The sequence below is a fragment of the Canis lupus genome, chromosome 4 (genome assembly GCF_048164855.1).
Source record: "Canis lupus baileyi chromosome 4, mCanLup2.hap1, whole genome shotgun sequence".
NCBI classification, from domain to species: Eukaryota; Metazoa; Chordata; class Mammalia; order Carnivora; family Canidae; genus Canis; species Canis lupus.
The window spans coordinates 51089931-51111933 of NC_132841.1; the positions used below are offsets into that span (position 1 = coordinate 51089931).

General features: G+C 48.9%; 1 protein-coding gene and 1 pseudogene across 3 annotated transcripts; one reads left to right on the forward strand and one right to left on the reverse strand.

Annotated features, from left to right (window-relative positions):
• Positions 1-284: 284 nt before the first annotated feature.
• C1QTNF2 (C1q and TNF related 2) lies at positions 285-20799 on the forward strand. Of its 3 annotated transcripts, none has more exons than XM_072824298.1 (3): positions 285-449; positions 16302-16554; positions 20026-20799. In XM_072824298.1, the coding sequence occupies exons 1-3, from the start codon at positions 441-443 to the stop codon at positions 20637-20639; spliced, it is 876 nt and encodes a 291-aa protein (XP_072680399.1). In that variant the 5' UTR covers positions 285-440; the 3' UTR covers positions 20640-20799. The 3 variants fall into 3 exon arrangements, with proteins under 3 accessions (XP_072680399.1, XP_072680398.1, XP_072680400.1); XM_072824297.1 differs by having other exon boundaries at positions 288-560; XM_072824299.1 differs by lacking the exon at positions 285-449 and adding an exon at positions 758-939.
• Positions 840-4271, reverse strand: LOC140631673 (surfeit locus protein 2-like; annotated as a pseudogene).
• Positions 20800-22003: the final 1204 nt, after the last annotated feature.

Here is a 22003-nt window from a genome sequence, read left to right on the forward strand (position 1 = left end):
GGGGCCCTGATGCACGTTTGGACATCTGCACTTACGAATGCACACACACACACACACACAAACATGCACACAGGATTCATAATCCCTCTCAAGTACATGCACATTCCATACACGGGAATGTACGCCGTTACCGCCGTCAGGTCCACATGCACCCTCTGATCCACAGCGAGATGCATGCTCACGCACAAGCAAAACAGACACATGCACAAATCCCCACCCCCTTGCAATCGCCGGGGGAGGGGGGGGGCAGACGCTGTCGTGCCTGTAAGACACCGACGTGCATTCGCAGACCCCGGCGAGTCGTACACACCGAGACGCGCACGGACACACTCAAGCTGCCACCAGCGCTGAAGCCTTTCCCCAAGCCACGCGGACGGGAGAGCTCGGAGCAGCGGGCTGGCCCACGTGACCGGGAACGGAGCGCTCCCGCCCATGACGGGATGGGAAAAGTATGCGTGGGGCGGGCGCGGGCCGGGCGGCGGGAGGCTGCAGGGAGGCGGCGGCGGAGCTGCGCCGAGAGCTGGTGGTTGCGGAGGCGCCGGGACGCGGCGGAGCCCCGGGTGAGTGTCGCCGCGCGGCCGCCGCCGCCCCTCCCCACGCAGGTCCAGGGCGAGCGCAGGGGCCGGGAGGGCTCGGCGGTGCGGGCGCCCAGGCGGTGCACGGGCAAGGCCGCGCGCCACCTCCCCGCTGCAGGCCCGCAGCCCCGGGCTGGCCGCTCCCGCCTCCGAACACGGGTCGGCACGCCGGGGGCGCTCGCTGTGCGCGAAGCGGAGGGCCTGCTGATGCTACGCCTCGACCGCTCAGCGAGCGCCGGGCTGTTTCGTTTCCATGACGACCGGTTATGCCCCATCTGCCAAAGAGGAACCGGGTTCAGAGACGTTTAACCACTTGCTCCGGCTTGCACCGCTGGTAACCGGCGGTAAAGGGACCTGATCCCTGGTAAGTCCGAGTCCAGTACCGGAGCTGACAATTACAGCTGTATGTACGGAGTGCGTGATCTCGTGGACTCCTCCCAGCGCTTCTTTAATTGAATATATTGTGTAGACCTGCAAAACTGAGCTCAGAAGGTGTCAAGCGGCAAGCTGAGATTTGCACCCGATTCTTTACAACTCTCTTCCCCCAAACTACTTGTCTCTAAGCCTTGCCTTAGTTACTTTGTTCATATTTCCCCAAGCCCTCTGCTGTGGTGCTGTTCCCAGACTGTATCTCTCAGCTGAAAGATCGCAGTGCCCCCCCCCCCCCCCCCCCCCCGTGGTCTCTCAGTCCTGGTTGCACAACCTCCACACTATCCTCCTCTGCTACCTGGAACCCTTCGAAATCTCAAGACCCCCTTGGACCCACCCTCTCCCAGGGACCCTGTGTTCCTGCCCCCAGGAACTGAACCAGCAGCGGTAGCAACAACATCCCGTATATGTCAACCCAAGGCTGATGCTCAGCTAGCAGTGTTCTAAGTCGGCTCCCTCCCCTCCTCCCATCCTGCCCCTCTTCCCCATCTACACCATTCTCTTCTGATTTATTCTGTTATCTGGTAATTGTGTCCATTAAGCCCACTTTCCACTGCCAACTCCTCAGACCCCCTGCTAGAACATCACCACTACCCTTCATTCTGACACATCAAGTGCACCGCAGAGTTGGCTTCTTCCCGAATGTCTGACTTCTCCCCATCCCCTAGCAGGGACACCGACTTTGCGAGTCTTCTAATACTTAAAGCTTAAGGTCATCTTTTGTTTTAAATGGTGTAAAACTAACAGTGCTCATCATAAGAAATTCAGACCATACGAAAAGGGAGAAAGTACAAAGTAAAATCCCTCACACCATTCCTAATTCTGAGAGGAATTACTCATTTACCAAGAAGTGTTCTTTCAGAAATTATATATGTGTCCGTGTGTATGTGTCCTTTTATTAAGTCAAAGAGAATCATACTTTACATTCCATACCATAGCATGCCTTTTTCACTTTGTGTATCTTTCCATCTGCATGTCTGGACTTACTTTGTTCTCACAACAGTGTCATGGTGTGTCATTGTACGAGTAAATCAGGATTTCTTTCATAAGTCTGGGGTCATCTCTGAAGCTCTTCTGACTCCATCAAATAGTCAGCAAGTTCCCCCCAGGAAGTGACTGCTTTCTCTGCAAATCCCCCTCTTCTTCCCTATCCTGCTATTCCTCATCAGCCGATTGGATACAGGGGACTGAATCTTCTTTCCTAAGGCGCCAGTCTCTAGTGCTCTCTGCTCCCGAATGTTCAGCATAGGCTAACCGAGTCCATGTGCACATTCACAGCTAGCCTCACCCATCCTTCCAGTCAGAGGCTTGCCAACCGGCCTCTGCCTCCATGAGATGAACTGCAGAAAGCTGATTTCAGTTCAAATTCTGTTTTACATTTACTTTTGAAAGGAATTCTATGCCAAATCTTTTTTGAAGGAAATAAGCTTCCTTGAATTTGTGCATTGCTGTGAATGGCTTCCCTCTAGAACACACATACACAGAGCTGCCCTGTAAGTCAAGGCTTTATGTTCATGGGTCCTATGCCCAAGCACGTGGCAGAGGGACAGGAGCCCTGGGCCCTGAGTCAGCAGCAGGCCTGCGTCCCCTCCCAGCTTGGACCTGGTAAAAAATGAGTTCACTCCTCTGAGCCCTGTTTTCTCTTCTGCCAAGTGAGGATGATAGTATCAGCCTTACAGAACTGCGAGGAGAGCAAAAGGGGAAAATGCACATCAAAGCTTTGAAGTAAGAATGCACAACATACGTGGAGAACACCCTTTCCCTCCAGGTCAGGGGGTGCCCAGTCAGATGCTAATACAGGCTGTGTGGAGCACATCAGCAAGCAGAATGCATGCCATCTGGGAGTGGTAAGTGCTGTGGACATTGGGGAATATGGTCCTGTGCAGTTGTCTGCTAGGGTGGCCATATCAAAATACCACAGACTACTGATGTAAACAACAGAAAGTTATCTCTCAGAGTTCCAGAGACTAGAAATCAACCATTAAGGTGATGACAGGTTTAGTTCCTTCTGAGGCCTCTCTCCCTGGCTTGCAGATGGCCACCTTCTGGCTATGGCCTCACATGGTCAGCCCTCTGTGTCTTGTGTCCTAATCTCCTCTTTATAAGGATGCCAGGTATAGTGGATTAGGGCCCAATCATGTGACTTTACTTTCTTTTACCTCTTTATTTTTTTTAAGATTTTATTTATTTATTCATGAGAGACACAGGGGGTGGGGGCAGAGACACAGGCAGAGGGAAAAGCAGGCTCCATGCAGGGAGCCTGACATGGGACTCCATCCCAGGTCTCCAGGATCAGGCCCTGGACTGAAGGCGGCGCTAAACCGCTGAGCCACCCGGGCTGCCCTCTTTTACCTCTTTAAAGGCCCAACCTCTAAATCTAGCCCCATTCTGAGGTTCTGGGGATTAGGATTTCAACATAAGAATTTGGGGGAACACATTTCAGCCCATAACACTGCATCTTGAGGGGCAGCCAATTGGTGCCCTTCCAAATGTTGCCAAATCTACAGATTCCCAAGAATACCCAAAGATCTTGATTTTTGGTGTTTTTTTTTTTTTTTCCAGCAACCTTTTATTAATCTGCTTAAAAGAGCTGAAGCTCTTAGGTTTATGGTGACGACTTTTGAACTTCTTTAATAAGCCCAACGGCTTCTCCCAATGCTTGAAGACCTGCTGAGGGTCCACCTCCATCTCTTCTCTGGCCCCAGGGCCCTTCTGTCTGGGGCACCTTGGCTTCTCACCCTCCTCCTCTGCCAGAGTCATCGGTGCTATCCCCATGCTCAGTCCCTCCCAGGTCGTTTCTGGTAAACAACTCGGGTGGGTACAGATCTGTCATGCTGTCGTCACTGCCACTCGCAGCTGTGCCATCTTTGTTGGAAGCGGGTTCCCAGGAGGCTTCTCTTGGGGGAGGCAGCCGGTGCTGTCCAACTGGTCTTCCCTCCTCCTCCTTTTGTGCAGGAGGCAGGCAGGCACGCACTCCACATACTGCTTCTGACACCGTATTCACGCACAGATCTCTGGCACCGCTGGCTCTGGGTAAGCCTCAGCACATGCTCTGGGGACTTGCTGAGGCACTGCAGGGTGAGTTTGCAGAACAGCTGACGTGGGTTCTTGGTGCTGGGAACAGTGTGCAGCTCAAACTCCAAACTTCACGTAGTCGAAGGCAGGAGAGGCATGGACTAGTCACTGGTATTTCTAGCCGTGGGTGTAGACCTGGAACTCAGGCAGAAGGTAGGGCAAGCTCGTGGCTGGTGGCTGGCAGGAGCGCATTTCACCTTGCAGGAGCACTCAGGTGCTTGTGCCTGGACTCTTGGTTTTAACATAAAATCTCCCATGTCTTACACTGGCAACAATTTCAAATTAAAAACAACCATAAAAGTGTGGTGCAGTCTGTAGTTTTCACCAGGTCAGGCCATGAATAATCCAGTCAGGTCTAGATTTTCATTTCCTCAGTGGCAGGGCCATCCTCCCTAGCTTTTCAGTCCCTCTCTCAACCAGAGGTCCTTGCACATCGCAATGTCAATAAAGAGCTGGTTACTAAATACATAAAGTCAAATTTTACAACTTCTTTTACTGTAGGACACACATGTAGAAATCCTGCACCTTTGCATTTATATCTTGCTGTTAGATTGTATCAGCTGTTTTAACTGCCTTCGAGCTGTTTACCCTGAAGCTCACAACTGTTCAGCTCACCTTTCTCACATTTTACAGATGAGGAAACAGCAGACCCAGGTCTACTCATTTAACCTTCTCCTGTTATACTGTTATTTCCTATCTCACATTGTTTTTATATATTATCACATCAGAATAACACTACTATTACCGAGTGCTTACCGGTGCCTGATGACTGCATTATTTCATTTAATATTCACAATTATTCTATAAGGGAGTTATAAGCAATTTAATTACTCAGGGAGACAGTCCTAAAGACCTCAAATAATTCAAACTTCGCCTGCTGAAGGATGGCAGGTATTTCTGCTCATCTAGTAGAATAGTGTTGTCACGTGCAAGCACAGTTTATAATTCATAAGTCGCACTGCCTTGCCAGGTCCTTGACAAACTTTCAATTTGGGGATTTTGAGTCATTTCAGATTTCACACATGAAGTGAAACAAAAAATGTTTTTCTATCATGCTATTTCAAATTCAGATGATTGAAACAAGGCCATGTATGGCTTTTTCCATTTCATAGATAAGGAAACTGAGGCCCAGAGGGGTTCAGTATCAGAGGTTGGACATCTCTGAGACTGACTCTGTGCTCCTTGAAGGCCAGCCCTCTGTCCGATCTTCTGAGTTGCCCTGAATGCCTCTCAGGGCCTGACTGGAATGACTCCGTGGAGAGCAGCAGTTGAGAAGTCAAGGCAAACTTAACCTTTCTCCCCAGCCCTTCAGAGTTCAGAAGTTGCTCCTCTCCCTCAGCTCCCTGGATCTTCAAGTGTGATCCCTTCTATACCATTCCAGGGGATCATCTAGCCTCAAAATTTCCTTCTCTTGCCTCCTGTGTGGCCCTGGATGCTCTTTGGAGAGACAGCCTGTTTCAAAGAGAAAGGAGATTGAAAGCTTGCTTTCCCTCATGGCCACCCTGGTGTGCCAGGCTGGACCCTCAGTATATACCCAGACCAGGTGCCCTATGAGAGTAGCAGCCACATCTTTACATCTCCAGAACACCAGAGTCTGGCCTCAGAGGCAATAAGTGGTGCCACTTGTGGGTATCCACATGCCAAGCCATGGTACCAACCACATGATGTCCCATTTGGGCCCCCATCACTTGCTGAGCTAAGTACTGTCCCATTGATTCACCTGTCTTTGTATTATGGAGCATGAACACACCACATAGCTCAGCGGTGTGGGGCCGAGGCAGACACCCCATCCTTCCCTCAGGATGCAATGCCAGTGCAAGAGCAAGGGCCAACCCTCCTCTCTTTTGGTGGCAACTCACAGAAACACAACACAAACTAGTTTAAATGAAAATGGAGCAATAGAAGAAGGCAGCGGCCTCTGCCTGAAATGCACAGGACTCTGAGATCAGGACTGTTTCTCGTGAGTTCAGCTGCAGATGGTGACAATTAGAATTTTAAACTAGGTCTTAATTTCTGTATCATGCTTTACTTTCAACATCCGTTATCCTGTTTGATCTTTGGGGGGACAAGAAATCATACCGTAATAATACCTAGTGCTTGTGTACCCCCACCATATGCCACACTTCGTCTAGGGACATTATATCCTCATAGCAACCTTCTAAGGTAGGTAGTATTATTATCATCCCCATGTTGGAGAGGACAAGGCTGGGGGAGATAGAATAAGTAATTTGTCAAAGTTCCCACAGGTAGTTCAGCTAGTTCAGCTCAAGCAGCTATGTTTAGAGCTAATACAGTAGCCACCACATGGCTCTTGAGCCCTTGAAATGTGACCAGTCTGAATGCAGATGTGATGCAAGTGTAAAACAAACACTGGGTTTCGAACACCTAGTGCTGATTGACGAATGTGAAATGCCTCACTAATCATTTTTACATTAATTGCATGTTGAAATGATATTTGAGATCTATTAGGCTACATAACATTAACATTAATCTCACTGCATTTTACCTTTTTAACATGGCAATGAGACCCATTGTGAATGGTGGCCACACATCATAGTCTTACTGGGTAGCACTGCTCAAACACGCTCCCCAGCACTCTGGTCTGCCACTTGGAGGCTGGCCCTCAGGACAAGCTGGATACAGGGCTCTGAACTCAGGCCTCCTTCCCTCCCTTCACATCTGGCACATCAGCTGCATTCTTCTGGCTCACTGCCGCCCTTGGTCGCCCTGGGGGAAAACAGCTGTGGGCAGCTCCAAAGCTGGATGGCTTTGTGCTCTCCTTACACAGGCAACTGAGATCCAACATGAAGCATCCCACGGTCCTGGGGTGGGGGGGCCCATGTCCACCCCATCACATCACATGCTGTGTTTGTCGGTTGGTCGGTGGATCAGTGGGTCGGGGTTTGGGTGTACAGAACAGAAGGTATGGCTCAGTGGCCGCCAGGCTGACTTCCAGCGCGCTCTCAGGAGTGCCTGCTGACACAAACCCTGTGAGATCCTGGCTCGTGGGATCTCACTGGGTCACTCTTTGTCCTTGGACCTCTTTTCTCTACACCCAGCCAGAAGCAGAGTGAGCTTCTGCACACAGCAGATCGAATGGTTTCTGGGGCCTCTTGGCAAGTGCGCCCATGCCTTTGAATCTTCGGTATTAGACTGGTTGCTGGAGTGTTTCCAAATTCCAGGAAGGGGACTTGTCTGTTGAGCACTGTGTGAGGAGCTCTCGCCAACCCCCTCCTCTAGGCGGTCTGTCAGCTTTTCAAGGAAGCTGGAAAGGGCTGTTTCCAGTTTGCTTCCTGGAATTCAAGGAGGGCATGGAGTGTTTTTCATTATGGAATTCTCACTCCCATCAAAGGGGATTTTCAGAAAGCCTCATCTGCAAGCAAGCCCCACCCCATTCCAGCCACCAGCCTTTCCCCTTTAACTCCAAATCCTTGGAGAATTGCTGGCTGTGTCCAATTCAGGTATCTCCACCACCACCCAGAACTCTAGGAGCCTCCCCAGACACTCTAGAAGCTCCTGCTGGGAGGTCAGGACTGCTTGCTGTTAGTTCTGGGGCAGGTGGTGGCAATTACAATTTTCAGCAAGGCTTGAACTTTTGTATCCTGTTTGCTCTCAGCCTCAGTTATCTTGTTTGATTCCCTGTAAGGCAGATGGAGTGAGTGTTACCATCTCCATTTTATAGATGAGGAAATGGAAGCAGGAATAAGAGGAAATGACTTTCCCCCAGTCACATAACCACTCACTGGGTTTTGAACCAGTGAGTCACAAAACTAGGGCTGGGACTCCCATCTTCCAATCCAAGACCAGTCATCTCACTGCGTTTCCCTCATGGACCGAGTGTGGCTTTGTCATCCGCACAGAGTAAATGAAAAGTTTGGATCCTGTTACCCTTTTATTAAAAGGAGTGTCTCCTTCCTGGCTGTGGAAGCACTGTGAGCTGAGCACTTCCTATGTGCGGGGTGGGTACTGTGGGAGGCTCTGGTGACATAATGAAGAGCAAGACAGGCAGGCAGGCACTCACTTTCCAGGACCTTCCATGCCACAGAGAGGATGCCGTTAGTGGGTTGAGAAACCAATACACACATAATCACAACTTGATTGAGTGCTGACTTTAGGCCAGGTGACCAGGTATTTCTCTCCAAGGACACAGTGGTCATCTGAGCCCTGAAGGCTGAGGCAGGCAATGGTCTGTGGGCCTCACAGGGAGAAGGTGGGGCTCCGGGGCCTTTTAGGTAGAGTTCTCTTCAGCTGCTGGGCGGTCACCGAGTCACACATTGGACTCGAAGCTTTGAGTACATTATCTCATTGTTCCTACAGAAACTCTGTGAGGTGGGTATATTATTGTTTCCATTAGATGAGGAAATGAAGTGGGTGGGTTTCCCATGCCTCTTAATCACAGAGTTAAAACACCAGCCCTCCCTGTCAGCATGTCATAGCCCGAGAACCAACTGCTCAGGTTCATTTAAGTATAATGTATATCTTCCAGTCTCCAAGGCAGGATGGCTCACAATCAGGCAGCCTGGCTGACGGCCCAGACAAGTGTCCCTGGAGTTTCTACCGGCAGACCACACTCAGCTGTAGTGAGCAAGACACCACTGTCCCCACTTCTGGTCCTTTTCACATCACAGTCTGAGCTGAGGATCCTTGGGAATGAGCCAGTGGCTGGTGTCTTGAGGGCCAAGGGCAGGAAGGAGGAGGAAGGCTCTTCTCCTCACAGCAGATTTCAGGCTGGGCCACTTTAGCTCCCAGTGTTTTCCTGGGACATGTGTATTTATGAATCATTAGCTACTTAACTAAGAGATGATAAGCCCAGGGATGGGGCAAATTAAAACCAGACTGAAGAACTTATCCAAGTTTAGTACCTCATGACTTCATTTTTGGGGTTTAACCAACTAACATCTTTTCCCCCTACGGCAGTAAGACTGTCATAAACCTTCTCATTCAACTCCCACCAGAAAGAATTTTTAAAGATTTATTTATTTGAGAGAAAGAGTACAAGTGCAAGTGGGGGATGGAATCAGTGGAGAGGGAGAGAATCCTCAAGCAGACTCCCTGTTGTGCTCCACCCCAGACCCTAGGATCATGACCTGAGCCAAAATCAAGAGCTGGACACTCAACCTTCTGAGCCACCCATGCCCCCCAAGAACTGAGATAGTTTTTAAAAAGGTGAGGAAAGACCAATACTTGGGTTTTTTCCCTCTGATCAGTTGAACAGATATTTATGGAGTACCTGCTATGTGTAAAATATTCTGCAAGCTCCATTCCTGGAGTGAGGGTGGGGGCCCCCTGCGCTCTAAGAGGTCAAAAGGAAGGGGGGATTAGAATTAGGTCTGGTTTGGGTTAGAAATACCATGAAAGGGAAAAAACTTTCTTTTGTGGGGAGATGACTTATTGGAGAAAACTTATTTGAATCCAAGGATTTCTTTTGGATTTAAGCCATTGCCCTGTTTTCTCCTTGCTCTGGATTTTCTTGAGGGCAGAGTGTGGGTCTCAATATAGTGAATACAGGTGCCATGTTTAAGGGCTAGAAAGACAGAGGAGCTGGGGTCCCAAGGGAGAGCTGTCAGAAAGGGCATGTCAGGGAAGGCCTTGGGGGAAGTGACATTTAAGCTGAAAGACAACGGATAAAGAGCCAGCTCGCCAGAGGGTGGGGCTCCTCCGCTGGCAGACTGGCGCTGGGCCTGAGGAGGTGGGCTGGGCGACGCTGGGGAGCTGGCGGCAGGGCGGTGGTGGCCGCAGGAGCCAGGCATCTAGGGCTTTGTGGGCCACGTCAGGGTTTCCGATGTTTGCTGCTGCAGCCAGCAACAGCTGGAGTAAGACCCTCCAGGAAGTGATGTAGCTGAGTTCTGTTTTTGAACAGTCCCTCTGGCTTTGCATGGGGAGTGTATGTGGGGGAGGGAGGAGGCTCCTGCTGGGTCTAAGCAGGGAATGAGCAGCTCGTGGTGGTGGTGGGGGGGGTGCTTTGGGGACCCTGGTCTTTTGGTTCAGCTCCTAGGAACACCCCATTAACCCTCCAAAGGCACTTGTGGAAGTCAGGGCCCAGGACCTGCTCCCTCCCCATCCCCAACCCATCCTCTTTGCTAAGCCAAGGGTGGGCCTCTCAAAAGATAGGTTTTCCTTAAGCATCGTTTTACTTAAGTATCCCAAGGGAGAAAAAGCATCATTTCTACATTTTCAAAGTCAGATATTATACATACACGTGTGTATGTGTGTGTGCTTGTAGGCATGCGTGTGTGTGTGTGTGTGCGCGTGCGTGTGCGTGTCTGTATAAATTGACATTAAAGAAATTTCTCTATTGTTGTGTGTGGCTTTGGCAAATGCTTCAAGGTCTCTTCTCTGATTCAGAATATTTAAGAGGAAAATCTAAGAAATGCTGACATAATGGAAAGCGTTTGGACATTAGGGTCAGCCAAACCCAAGTTCAAATATAACTTCTGTCTCAAATTTGTGTAAATATGAGCCGGTTAGCCTCTCTGAGCTTCAGTTTCCTCTTGTATAAAATAGGACAAATTAGCAGAAGGAGGGAGCAAGGTGTAGTGTATTAAGTGTAGCCTTCAGATCCCCTCACATGGATTTGAATATGGTCCCCGTGGCTCTAATTGTGTGACTTGAGGCGAGTCAGCTCACTTTTCAGCGCCTGTTTCTTCCTCTGAAGAAATGGGATAGTAATTTTGCCACCTTCACAGAATTCATTATAAACTTTAAATAAAATAATTCATATACAAAACATCACACAGTGCCTGGAACATTGTAGGCATCTAATAAACTCGGTTTGCCTCTGCCTCGGTTTCCCTGTCTGTAACTAAAGGGGCCAGTCTCTTGGGGTCCTCCCCAAGTATGCCATCCTAAATTTATTTATTTATTTTAAAGATTTTATTTATTTATTCATTAGAGACACAGACAGGCAGAGACATAGGCAGAGGGAGAAGCAGGCTCCATGCAGGAAGCTCCATGCGGGACTCAATCCCAGGACCACGGACCCGGGGATCACGACCTGAGCCAAAGGCAGACACTCAACCACTGAGCCACCCAAGCATCCCTAAATTTATTTAAAGGACCCTGGAAGAGGTAACCTGTCCGGATCCCTTGGGGCGCTGGCTCCCCTCCAAGCACCTAGCTCCCAGTTTGTCTCCCCACCAGTGTAGAGAGTAGGCTGGGGGCCAGAGGCAGGAGGGTGGGGGCACTGACTGGGAGCAGGAATATTTGGAGCCTTGTTTTCTTGGAGGTGCCCTGGAGGCAAGGAGGCTCTCTCCCTCCAGAATCTAGTCTCTCCGCCTTTATTTCCAAAACAGTTCCTGGCTGGGACTGCGGGAATAGCCAGGCTCCAGCTCTGAGAAATCCCTTCCCCTGTGCCTGTTCCCCAGCCCTGCCCCTCCACCCCGCCACTGGGCTGCTGGGGCCAGCTGTCCCTGAGCGGAATCCCCCGTGTCCAGCAGAGGCAGGGGGGCCTGCGACCTCCTGGCCCTGGCGGGGCTTGTGTGGCTGAGAGGGAGCAGCAGAAGGGAGAAGGGGCCGTAAACCGAAGCAGATGCTCCCCGCTCGCCCGCGCGCATCCTGCTGTCTCTCCGTCCTGCCTTTCTTCATCTGGCTGTTTGCAGGACCTCATCTGGCTGGAAGACTCGCTCCCACCCGCTTCCTTCCTCCCTCTCCCTGGTCCAAAGCGTTCGCAGATTGCAACTTTTCAAACCATTTCAAACCTGCTTTGAGAATTCGGTTTCCCTTGTGGGCGCCCAGATGTATCCCAGCTCACAAGTAAACAGTGAGAGTTTTCCAGGACTCTTGTCAAGCAGACCAGGGAAGCAGATGGAGATGCCTGGGGGCAGGGAGAGTCTAGAGCATGATTCTCCAAAAGGGCATCATGCATCTGACACTTCCACCTCCTACCACCTCTCCTGTCACCAAGGCCAGCTGTGTTGAACACGTGTGACACCAGAGGCACACAGTTTTACCTCCTCTGTCCCCTCTGTAATGTCCCCTCCGGAGGGAGGCCCCCTCTGTCTGGCAGTCCACCCCCAGGGAATCCCATCTTCAATCTCCATTCAAAGGTGAGACTTCCTCCTATCCCCCCACCCCCCCACCCCCACGAAGATGTGAAGCTGGCAGGGCCATCTGCTCCCTTCCTCAGCTCACTCTTTCCAGGTGGAAGGAAGGGGAGGTAAAGGGACAGGCAGCAGGAGGGCTCTTCATGTTTCTTGGCGGGGATGGGGACTCCACTGCTCTACCTCTCTGGGCCTGGCAGACACGGACGCTACCCCTTCCGTGGGGGCCTTTAGCCCACTCCTTGGGGTTGCCCTGTGGACTCTGACTGTCACTGCCCTGAAGTGGGCCATGCACATTCTCTTTTTGCTTGCAAGTACAGACCTTGCCCTCAGCTTCAGGCTTCCAGGTGGCTAACGCTGCTGGGGGCCCCTTGCCTTCAGATCCCTCTGGCCCAGGCTGGCTCCCGCAGGGGAATGTCTGGTACCCTCCACCCCCCAAAGGAGGCGAGAAGGTAGTCAGTCCCCTTCCCATACTCTCTTTCAGCTTCCACCCAGCCAGTCTCTCAGCTTTCTCACACAGGCCTCAGTGGTGTGGCCACTCTCCCTCCCTGTCCCAGTGACACAGGTCACATTTTAAAATCCTTGGTCTGACATGAGTGCCAAGAGTTGTAGAAAGGGCCCTCAAACTGTTCATTCGTCAATTCTGTGCTCTGGCCTGACCGCTCCATTTAGCAGCAGCCTCTCATGAGTCCTGATGCCCAAGCGGGGGAGGTGGGGGTTACTTTAAGCATGGGTGTGCACTGTACAGATACCAGTGCTCTTGGTTAAAAAGGGATACTAGAAAGGGCTAGGGAGGCATTAAAGATACACTATCACCAAATTGAAATTTTTTTCTTGACCTAATCAGGATTAAAGAAATTGAAGAGATAGGGATCCCTGGGTGGCGCAGCGGTTTGGTGCCTGCCTTTGGCCCAGGGCGCGATTCTGGAGACCCGGGATCGAATCCCACGTCAGGCTCCTGGTGCATGGAGCCTGCTTCTCCCTCTGCCTGTGTCTCTGCCTCTCTCTCTCTCTCTGTGACTATCATAAATAAATAAATAAATAAATAAATAAAAGAAATTGAAGAGATAATAATTTTGTTACTATATGATGCAATGATATTGAAAATAGCAACTGGTATGAGGCCACCTCTACCTGGCCAGGGGCACCTCCATGACACTTATCTAGAGAAACCATTTAAGGTCCAGAGAAGGTGAGCCTTGGAGCCAGAACCAGAACAGGCCCCCAAGTCTGGGGTGGTGCTGTGCTGTGTGGTCTTCTCTCCTCTCCCTGGCAGGAGAGGCCTGATTTTCTCTCTCCTTCATCTGTTCCCAGGGTCAAAGATCCTGGAGGGGCCCAAAGGGGAGGTAGAGTCAGCCTATTTCCAGAGGCAGCCTGCACTGTGGACAGGCTTCTAGGACCAAGGCAAAACCAGGTCTGAAGGAAAGCGAGGTATGGACCCAGGAGGAAAGCACAGGCCCCAGGACCCAGGCCTGCCCACACCTGTTGCTTGAAGGTTCTGGTTAGGTAGCCCAAGGCCACATAGGCACAGTGGAGCCAGAAAGGGTTACATACCTGCAAAAGGGCAGGCTGAGGTCTGAAAGGCCCAGCATCAGAGATAAGAGACCTTAGAGACCATCTAGTCTCATGGGTCTCAGAGTGGGTGCCTGAACCAGCAGCAGCAGCAGCCCTCGGAAACTCACTAATAATACTGAATCATAAACCCTGGGGGTGAGGCCTGGCCATCTGGGTTTGAATGAGCCCTCCAGGTGAGTGTGATCCACGCTGAAGTGTGGGAGCCACTGACCTAGACCAAACCCCTTATTGTTCAGGTGGGGAAACTGAGGCTCAGAGAAGGGAAAGAGCTTGCCTAAGTTCACAAAGCAAGCTATAGGGGAGCCTGGGGACCTCCGTCCATGAAATACCTGCCTTCAGCTCAGGTCATGGTTCCAGGATCCTGCTCAGCGGGGAGTCTGCTTCTCCCCCTCCCTCTGCCTCTGGCCCCCACTCGTGCGCTTGCTCTCTCTCAAATAAAGAAATAAAATCTTAAAAACAAAAAATAAAAAGCAAAGCAAGCTACACTTTGGAGTTCACCCCCCATGGCAAGAAATCATGCCTGGAAATTTTCATTCTTGGGAGAAAGGCTGTTAATTGCAGTGTGACTGAGCTGATTTGTTGAGAGATCTTGATCAAGTTGCTTATTCCTGCTCTGGACCTCAGTGTCTGCATCTTTACAGCGAGAGGCTAGGAGTACATCATCTCGGGGCACCTGGGTGCCTCAGCCAATTAAACGTCCAACTCGGTTTTTGCTCCAGTCATGATCTCATGGGTGTTGGTATCAAGCCCATGTCAGGCTCCATGCTCAGCAGAGAGTCTGCTTAAGATCCTCTCCCTCTGTCCCTCCCCCCACTCTCTCTCTGTCTCTCTTATAAATAAATTAAAAAAAAAAAAAGAAGTGCATCATCTCTGAGCATACAATACTCTCTCTGGTCTCTGGTGATCATGCTGTTGCTGCCAGCAGCCTTAAGGACACAGTGTAAAATAAACTATATTGAAACTTGCAACATTTCTAAAAAAAAAATTACTCCCCAGACTACTTTCCAGGAAGCTCTCACAGGATATGTGCCACCCAACTGAAGGCTTAAAAAACATTTTTTAAAGTAAACAAATAGAGAAATACATGGGATTTATAAAACAGGAGATGTAACACAGGGGAGAGGTGAAGACAACCACTACAGTGATCATAAAGGAGAATCTAGGATGGCAACCGTTTAGCACATATAAGGATCAGAACAGGAGGTGGGGGGTGCTCCAAGGCTTCTATCTTCAGGAAAATAAATGGATCAAATTATCTGATATATTTGATACTGTAGAAAATAGTGACATAGGGAACTAGGCACATGAAAAAATAAATTATTATCTCCAGCAAGAAAAGAGTGTAATGAGAAAGGAAATATAATTATGGTGCAGTGCTTAGCTTAGTAGTAAACAATACTTATAATAATTCAGACAGTAAACTTTGATTTCATCAAAAATTATATTTTAAATACATAAGGAAGAGGAAATAGGAGCTAGGATGATAGAAGGGGGCTGATTTCTCATCGGTCAAATGATATTCAAAAGACAATGTCTAAAGGGGCACCTGGCTGGCTCAGTCAGTAGAGCATATGACTCTTGATCTCAGGGTTCAAGTCCCACATTGGGTATGGAGCCTAATAATTTTAAAAAAAATTTTGAGGGGTGCCTGGGTTGGTTGGTTAAGCATCTGCCTTCAGCTCAGGTCATGATCCTGGAATCCTAGGATCAAGTCCTGCATTGGGTTCCCTGCTCAGCGGGGAGACTGTTTCTCCTTCTCCCACTTCCCCTTCCCCCACCTGTGCTCTCTCTTTCTCTTTCTATCTCTATCAAATAAATAAATAAATAAATAAATAAATAAAATCTTAAAAAAAAAAAAAAGAGTATGCATTATAGCCTGCTCCAAAAGGACACAGATTCTGGACCTACCCGGTAGGGTTCAAACCCAAGCCCTGTCACCTGCTACTTGCATGAATTGAGCTTATTTTACACATTGCCAAGCCTCCACTACCTCACCTGTATCTGTCCGGCAAGGATGTTGTGAGTTTAATAATGTAAGGAAACTCAGCCCCTGCCTGGTACCCAGGAAGCACCTGGCAGGGAGGCTGCTGCTGTGGCCTGCCAGTGCTGCTCAGGTCTGGGGCACCTTGACTTAGAAATGAAGCCTCAGTTCTCACCTCGTGATGTGCTACCCTACATCCCCCTGAAGAAGAAGCATAGCTGCAAATCATCACCTACAATGCGAAATATTTCCGTCCTGTAACTTACTACTTGTGCCAAGTATTTGAGTGAAATCACAGCGTGTCTCCATCTCCAGCTCCTCCCAATTGGTGTGAGTGGGCCGTTAGGCCCTACCTCTGTTTCAGCTACTCTGAAGGACAGTGTGACAATGAGCGCCTCACCCACAAGACCTCTCCAAAGTATATTCTGGGTCAATAATTCATCCAAATATGTCCTCAAGATAGGATGACATCGTCTAGCTACTTGTATATGATATAGTAGAGAGCAAGAGAGAAATATAATTGAATTTCTCCTAGCAGTTTCCTCCTCCTCTGGTTGCCTTTCTGATGGACCGCCAGTCAGCTCAGTGACTGGACTCCCCTGCTCACAGCTCTTTTGCCTCCCACAGGTGACCACCATGATCCCTTGGGTACTCTTGGCCTGTGCCCTCCCTTGTGCGGCTGACCCACTGCTCGGAGCCTTCGCCCGCAGGGACTTCCAGAAGGGCTCTCCTCAACTTGTCTGCAGTCTACCTGGCCCCCAGGGCCCGCCCGGCCCCCCAGGAGCCCCAGGGCCCTCAGGAATGGTGGGAAGAATGGGATTTCCTGGAAAAGACGGCCAGGACGGCCAGGACGGGGACCGGGGGGACAGTGGAGAGGAAGGTAAGAGGCCCAGTACCTGCCCTTCCCATTCCTACCTGGGGTTGACATCCTTTAGCACAGAGGCAGTTGAGTTACAAAAACTAATATTAATTCTATTTCATTATAAATGAAATCGATGTCTCTTTAAAAAACAGAACAATGTATTCTCCTGAAAGGAACAGTAGGTATCAAATCTTGTGTTCCTTCCCCAGCTGCACCATTGATTTGCTGAGTTGCTTTAGGCAAGTTTCCTGATATATTATTCAGAACTCTTTTGGTTACAAGTGACAGAAACTCAATTTATAGCCCCGAATGGAATTTATTGGCTCATGCAGCTGGGAAGTTCAAGAGCTGAGTTTCAGCAAGGGCTGGGTCTAGGAGCGCAAATGTTGTCAAGGCTCTACTGCTTGTGTGTGTTAGCTTTGTTTTCACAAAGGCTGAAAGTTTTGAAATGGCTACCAGCGGGCTCAAGCTTATCTCCTCATGGCTTGATCCACAGGCAAATCTCAGGATGACTAGTCTTCCCAAATCACATATGTATCCTGGACCAATCTTTTTGACCACGAAGGTGAGGTACCACCATCTGCCAGGACTGGGTGGATCATGCGCCCACCCCTAGGTGTGTGAGTAGGTGGTGAGAGCAGTTGGTCACTGTGGTTGACAGCCTCATGGGGACCACTTGAAGTCATGAAGGGTGGTTCCCCAAAGGAGGAGATACCAGACAGGCAGCAAACAGATGGAATAGTCTCTACAGACTCTTTCAACCTTGATATTCCATATGTCTCAAAACCCTTGATGTCAGTAACATCCCCACTTGTATGTTCTAAGAGGTGGGGGAGTGGTAACAACTTTTAATGTTGACAAAGCACTTATGAGTATGTTGCTCAACTGGCCATCCATTCATCCTATGAAGAAGGTATTCTTACTATCCCCATGTTACAGATGAAAAAAACCAAGAGTCAAAGGGGGATTCTATTGAGAACAGCACATCATGGCTATAAGAACCTGAACTCTGGAAACAGACCTGGGTACCTGGTTTGGCAAATTAGTTAACCTCTCTCCATTCCCTAGGTGCTTCATCTCTACAGTAGAGATGATAATAGCACTTACCCCATAGGGGTGTGACAAAGATGAAATATGACCTGTGAAGCATCAGTCTCAAAGTAGACATACGATAAATGGTAGTCACCACTTAATTGATGTGCTAAGCTCATGTGACAGGAGTCAGGAGCTGACTCCAAACCCAGACCTTCTCCTACCACACCAAATTAGGTCCTCCAAAAGCACCTTCTTCCCCAAATAACTATATAAATAATGATGATGGCTTTGACTCAGGGAGGTCTCACAGTGTGTCAGGCACTGGCTGCTATGGTATCCCATTCCCTGACCCCACTGATAGCTTCATTCAGGGCCTGTGCTCCAAACAGGGCCCGACAGAGTTTCCCCTGACATTCATCTTATTGGTCCCAGAAGTGAGTGGGTATCTCTGCTATTGACTTTTTCTCCTGGATTAAGAGGTGTGAGGATGTAGGCTGGGAGCTGCTCTTGGCCATCTCTCCTGCCATGCAGTGAGTCTCTGCTGAGAATTAAGACAACACACCACGGAAGGCAGTGTTAAGAGATGTAGAGTCCTGACCTGTAAAGTTCAGCCACCCTGGGGCCAGTACCAACCACTCAACCACCTTCTCATGTACACATACAGATGCATCTCCATAAAGGTCTTGAAAAGTAAAATCAGGTTTTCCTGAAGTTTCTCAAAAAGGTATCAAGAAAGAGGTACACCACATTGCACATTGTTGAACTTCCTGAAAAGCTTCCTTATCTATTTGTCCTCCCTCAAAAACTCCAATGCGAAATGATCCAGTCTTTATTCCTCCTGAGGTCCTTTCTCCCACTATTAGAGCAATAAGTTTTGCTGAATTTCATTTTTTCATGGAACAGCTTTATGATCTTAGCTTAATTTTTCTCCATCTTTAAAATGTTTAATTGTGGGTGATACACAAATACATTCTCATTATGATATATTCAAACCATATAAATAAAGCAAGAGACGTCCTGAATTCCTACCTTCCTTATCGTCTCCTCACCTTCCCAGAGGTAACTACTATTAATTGGTTAGATGTGTATCCTTCCTCACCTTTTTCTACATAATTTACATACGTATATAGTAATGCCAGACATTGCCAGGCACTTAAGCAATCTGCTCCTGAGAATGCTACTTGGGAATCAGTTTCCCAATTACTTAAAATAGGAAAAATTTAAATATATTACATATTAACTCAAAATTTTAAAACACAGCAAAATGCCTACATATATTCATGTAAGAAGCAAAGTGCCTTGTTAGAGTGTAAAATGCCTACAACATTACTTTCTGATCGCCCAGTTCATTTGGTAGTTAGCAAACGGTTGCCTTGTATACAGTAATGCCAGGATGTCTTTTGGCACCAGCAGCCTTCGGAAGCAGGCCCTTGACTGGCATTCAGCATGCTTTTCAAGTATCTACACCCAGTTCCGCTAGCCTACCAATTGTACCAATTGCACAATCGTGTTTGGATGTGACTCAAATCTTTACCCACATTTGTTTTTCTTTAAATGTTGTATTGAATTTAGGGAACATAAATAGACATGTTCTCTATATAATCACTGGCCTAAAATATTGTATTGAGAGAAATACACTTTATGAAATATGGGTATTAAAAACCGAGGGGCATTCTACAGGAAAACATTCCTTGGGGCATGTTCTGCAGCATGTGCCAACGATATTGGCGGAGTGTTTACTATGGCCCAGCCATTCTCCTGTGCACTTAACTGGTTAAAGAACTAGTTAGTGTTGTGGTTTCCTTTCAACAAAAAAGGTCCCGCCACCTGCTTTCTCCTCTTAACAGTATACTTTAGAGAAGTTTTCATATGTGCACATAAATCTGCCTCATTTTTCTGACTCCTGCATAGAGGTGCACAGTATGGGTAGACCATAATTTTTTAACCATTTCTCTTTAGATGGACATTTAGTTGTTCCTAGTTTTGCTCTTGTGAGCAATGCTGCTAAAACTCTTGCAGATGTGGACAGGGACCTGGTGCATTAGGCAGGGCTTTTACCAAGATCAACGTGCTGAAGTCAAGAGACTTCTTTCAGTTCTCTTGTCAACCCTTTACCAGCATAGCCCGTTGAAGGATTGGTCTGGCAGACAAACCAGAGTCTTCCCTAGAAGGCAGGAAAAGGGAAGGGGGTGAACTGTTCTGCGTTATTCTTTTCACTCCGATCCACAGTGGTCTTGGAAGGTAAGTATCACCATTCCCATTTTCCAGCTAAGATGGGGAGAAGTGCCCCGGGTTACACCATCAGGATGTGCACCCATTTCTGAGTGACTCCAAAACCTTCTTGCTCTTTCCATTACCCAAAGGCTCCTGCTCCAAGGATGGAAAGCCAAGGCCCACAGCATCTGCCTAGTTCTGTGAAGGCCCCCCCATAACACCAGCTGCTCTGTCTTCCAGGTCCACCTGGCCGGACAGGTAACCGGGGAAAGCCAGGACCAAAGGGCAAAGCCGGGGCCATTGGGCGGGCCGGCCCTCGCGGCCCCAAGGGGGTCAGTGGTGCCCCGGGGAAGCACGGCACACCAGGAAAGAAAGGGCCCAAGGGCAGGAAGGGGGAGCCGGGCCTCCCGGGCCCCTGCAGCTGCGGCAGTGGCCACGCCAAGTCTGCCTTCTCAGTGGCAGTGACCAAGAGCTACCCAAGGGAGAGGCTCCCCATCAAGTTTGACAAGATCCTGATGAACGAGGGCGGCCACTACAATGCATCCAGTGGCAAGTTCGTCTGCGGCGTGCCAGGGATCTACTACTTCACCTATGACATCACGTTGGCCAATAAGCACTTGGCCATCGGCCTGGTGCACAATGGCCAGTACCGCATCCGGACCTTCGATGCCAACACGGGCAACCATGATGTGGCCTCGGGCTCCACCATCCTGGCTCTGAAGCAGGGTGATGAGGTCTGGCTTCAGATCTTCTACTCAGAGCAGAATGGGCTTTTCTACGACCCTTACTGGACCGACAGCCTCTTCACAGGCTTCCTCATCTATGCTGACCAGGACAACCCTAATGAGGTGTAGACAGGCAGGTGTTGGGTCTCCAGGGAGGGAACAAGCTCCTGGACTTCCAGAACAAGACTCATCAACTCTCCGCTGGGTGGGAGTGGGAACTTCCAGCCCTGGACATTCCTCCTCTGCTCATTTTTCCCTCCATCATTAAATCCAAGCTTTTTTTATTCAACCTTTCATCTATCCATTCACTAATTTTATTTTATTTTATTTTTTTTAGTATCTACTACATGACAGGCACTGTGCTATGCTCTGGAAGGCGCCTCAATGAACAAGACAGAGGCTCTGTCCTTGTGGAGCTTACATTCTAGTAGGAGATATAACTTGCAAATAAACAATCAAAGAATATAATTATCGTGCCAGGATGGAGATGTACATGCCATGGTCAAGAATAATAGGAATTATTTATTGCTATAATAAGGAGACAAAGAAGAAGGTGAAATTTTTTTTTAGATTTCATCTTTTTTTAAGTTTACTTACATGAAGTCTACAAATCTTAAGTGGACAGCTCAGAGAATTTTTACACATGTACACAGCTGGTAACATCCATGTAGATCACAAGCAGAATATGTCCCCCTCCCTGACTCCCTGAGGCTCTCTTAAGTGCCCTCCCAGTGAGTACCAGAAAGAAGTTAGTTTTCAGCTAAGTCCTGACGTGGAAGACAGAGCAAGGCAAGAGTCTGGGGGAAGGGGTCCCCTGACAGAGGAGCTGTGGGTACAAAGACCTTGCTTTAGAAAAGAGCTTGCCATATCTGAGGGACTGACTGGGGAGGCCAGAGGGATAGGTGAAGGCTGAGGTCTGAGGCTGGACATTATACAGAATCTCACAGGCTGAGGCAGAGTTCATACCACTCAAGAAAGTTTATTGAAATGAGCATGACATGAAGATGGGGATCACCTTGAATCTGTTCAGTGCACGAGTGAGTCAGCCTTACACTACATCACTTGATTATTAAATCACATGCAGGCTCATTTCTCAATCACGGAGATACAGCAGGGCATCCGAGCGTGTCTGACAACCGCTGCTCGAAGGTGGCAGGAAGGAGTAGCATGTATGTGAATCTTGCCCCCTCCTCAGGGATTTCCAGAGTACAGGGATCTGAGGGATGTGAGAAGCCAGTACAAAGTGGCTGGTGCTGAGAGGTCAATTGCTGAAAGGAACTTTCTGATGGAGCTGGCAGGTGACTCTGACTGACTTCTGTCTGGAAAGGTAGGCCCAGCAGGGCTGCTGACAGCGGTTCTAGAAAAGGATACCCCCTCTGTAAATAAAATTGGGTTTACTTAAAATAACTCTGTTCTCTCTGGGCCACAAAAAGTATGAGATTGGAATGAATTTAAGAAACCCAGGAAGGGGTGTGGGAACCAAGTGGATTAGT

What these genes read in the sequence shown, in the direction of transcription:
- C1QTNF2 (XM_072824297.1), top strand. Translation starts at nt 441, where the DNA reads ATGGGAAAAGTATGCGTGGGGCGGGCGCGGGCCGGGCGGCGGGAGGCT. An exon ending in GGGACGCGGCGGAGCCCCGG is followed by an intron (nt 561 to 16,301) that starts GTGAGTGTCGCC and finishes TGCCTCCCACAG; the next exon opens with GTGACCACCATGATCCCTTG. An exon ending in GGGGGACAGTGGAGAGGAAG is followed by an intron (nt 16,555 to 20,025) that starts GTAAGAGGCCCA and finishes TCTGTCTTCCAG; the next exon opens with GTCCACCTGGCCGGACAGGT.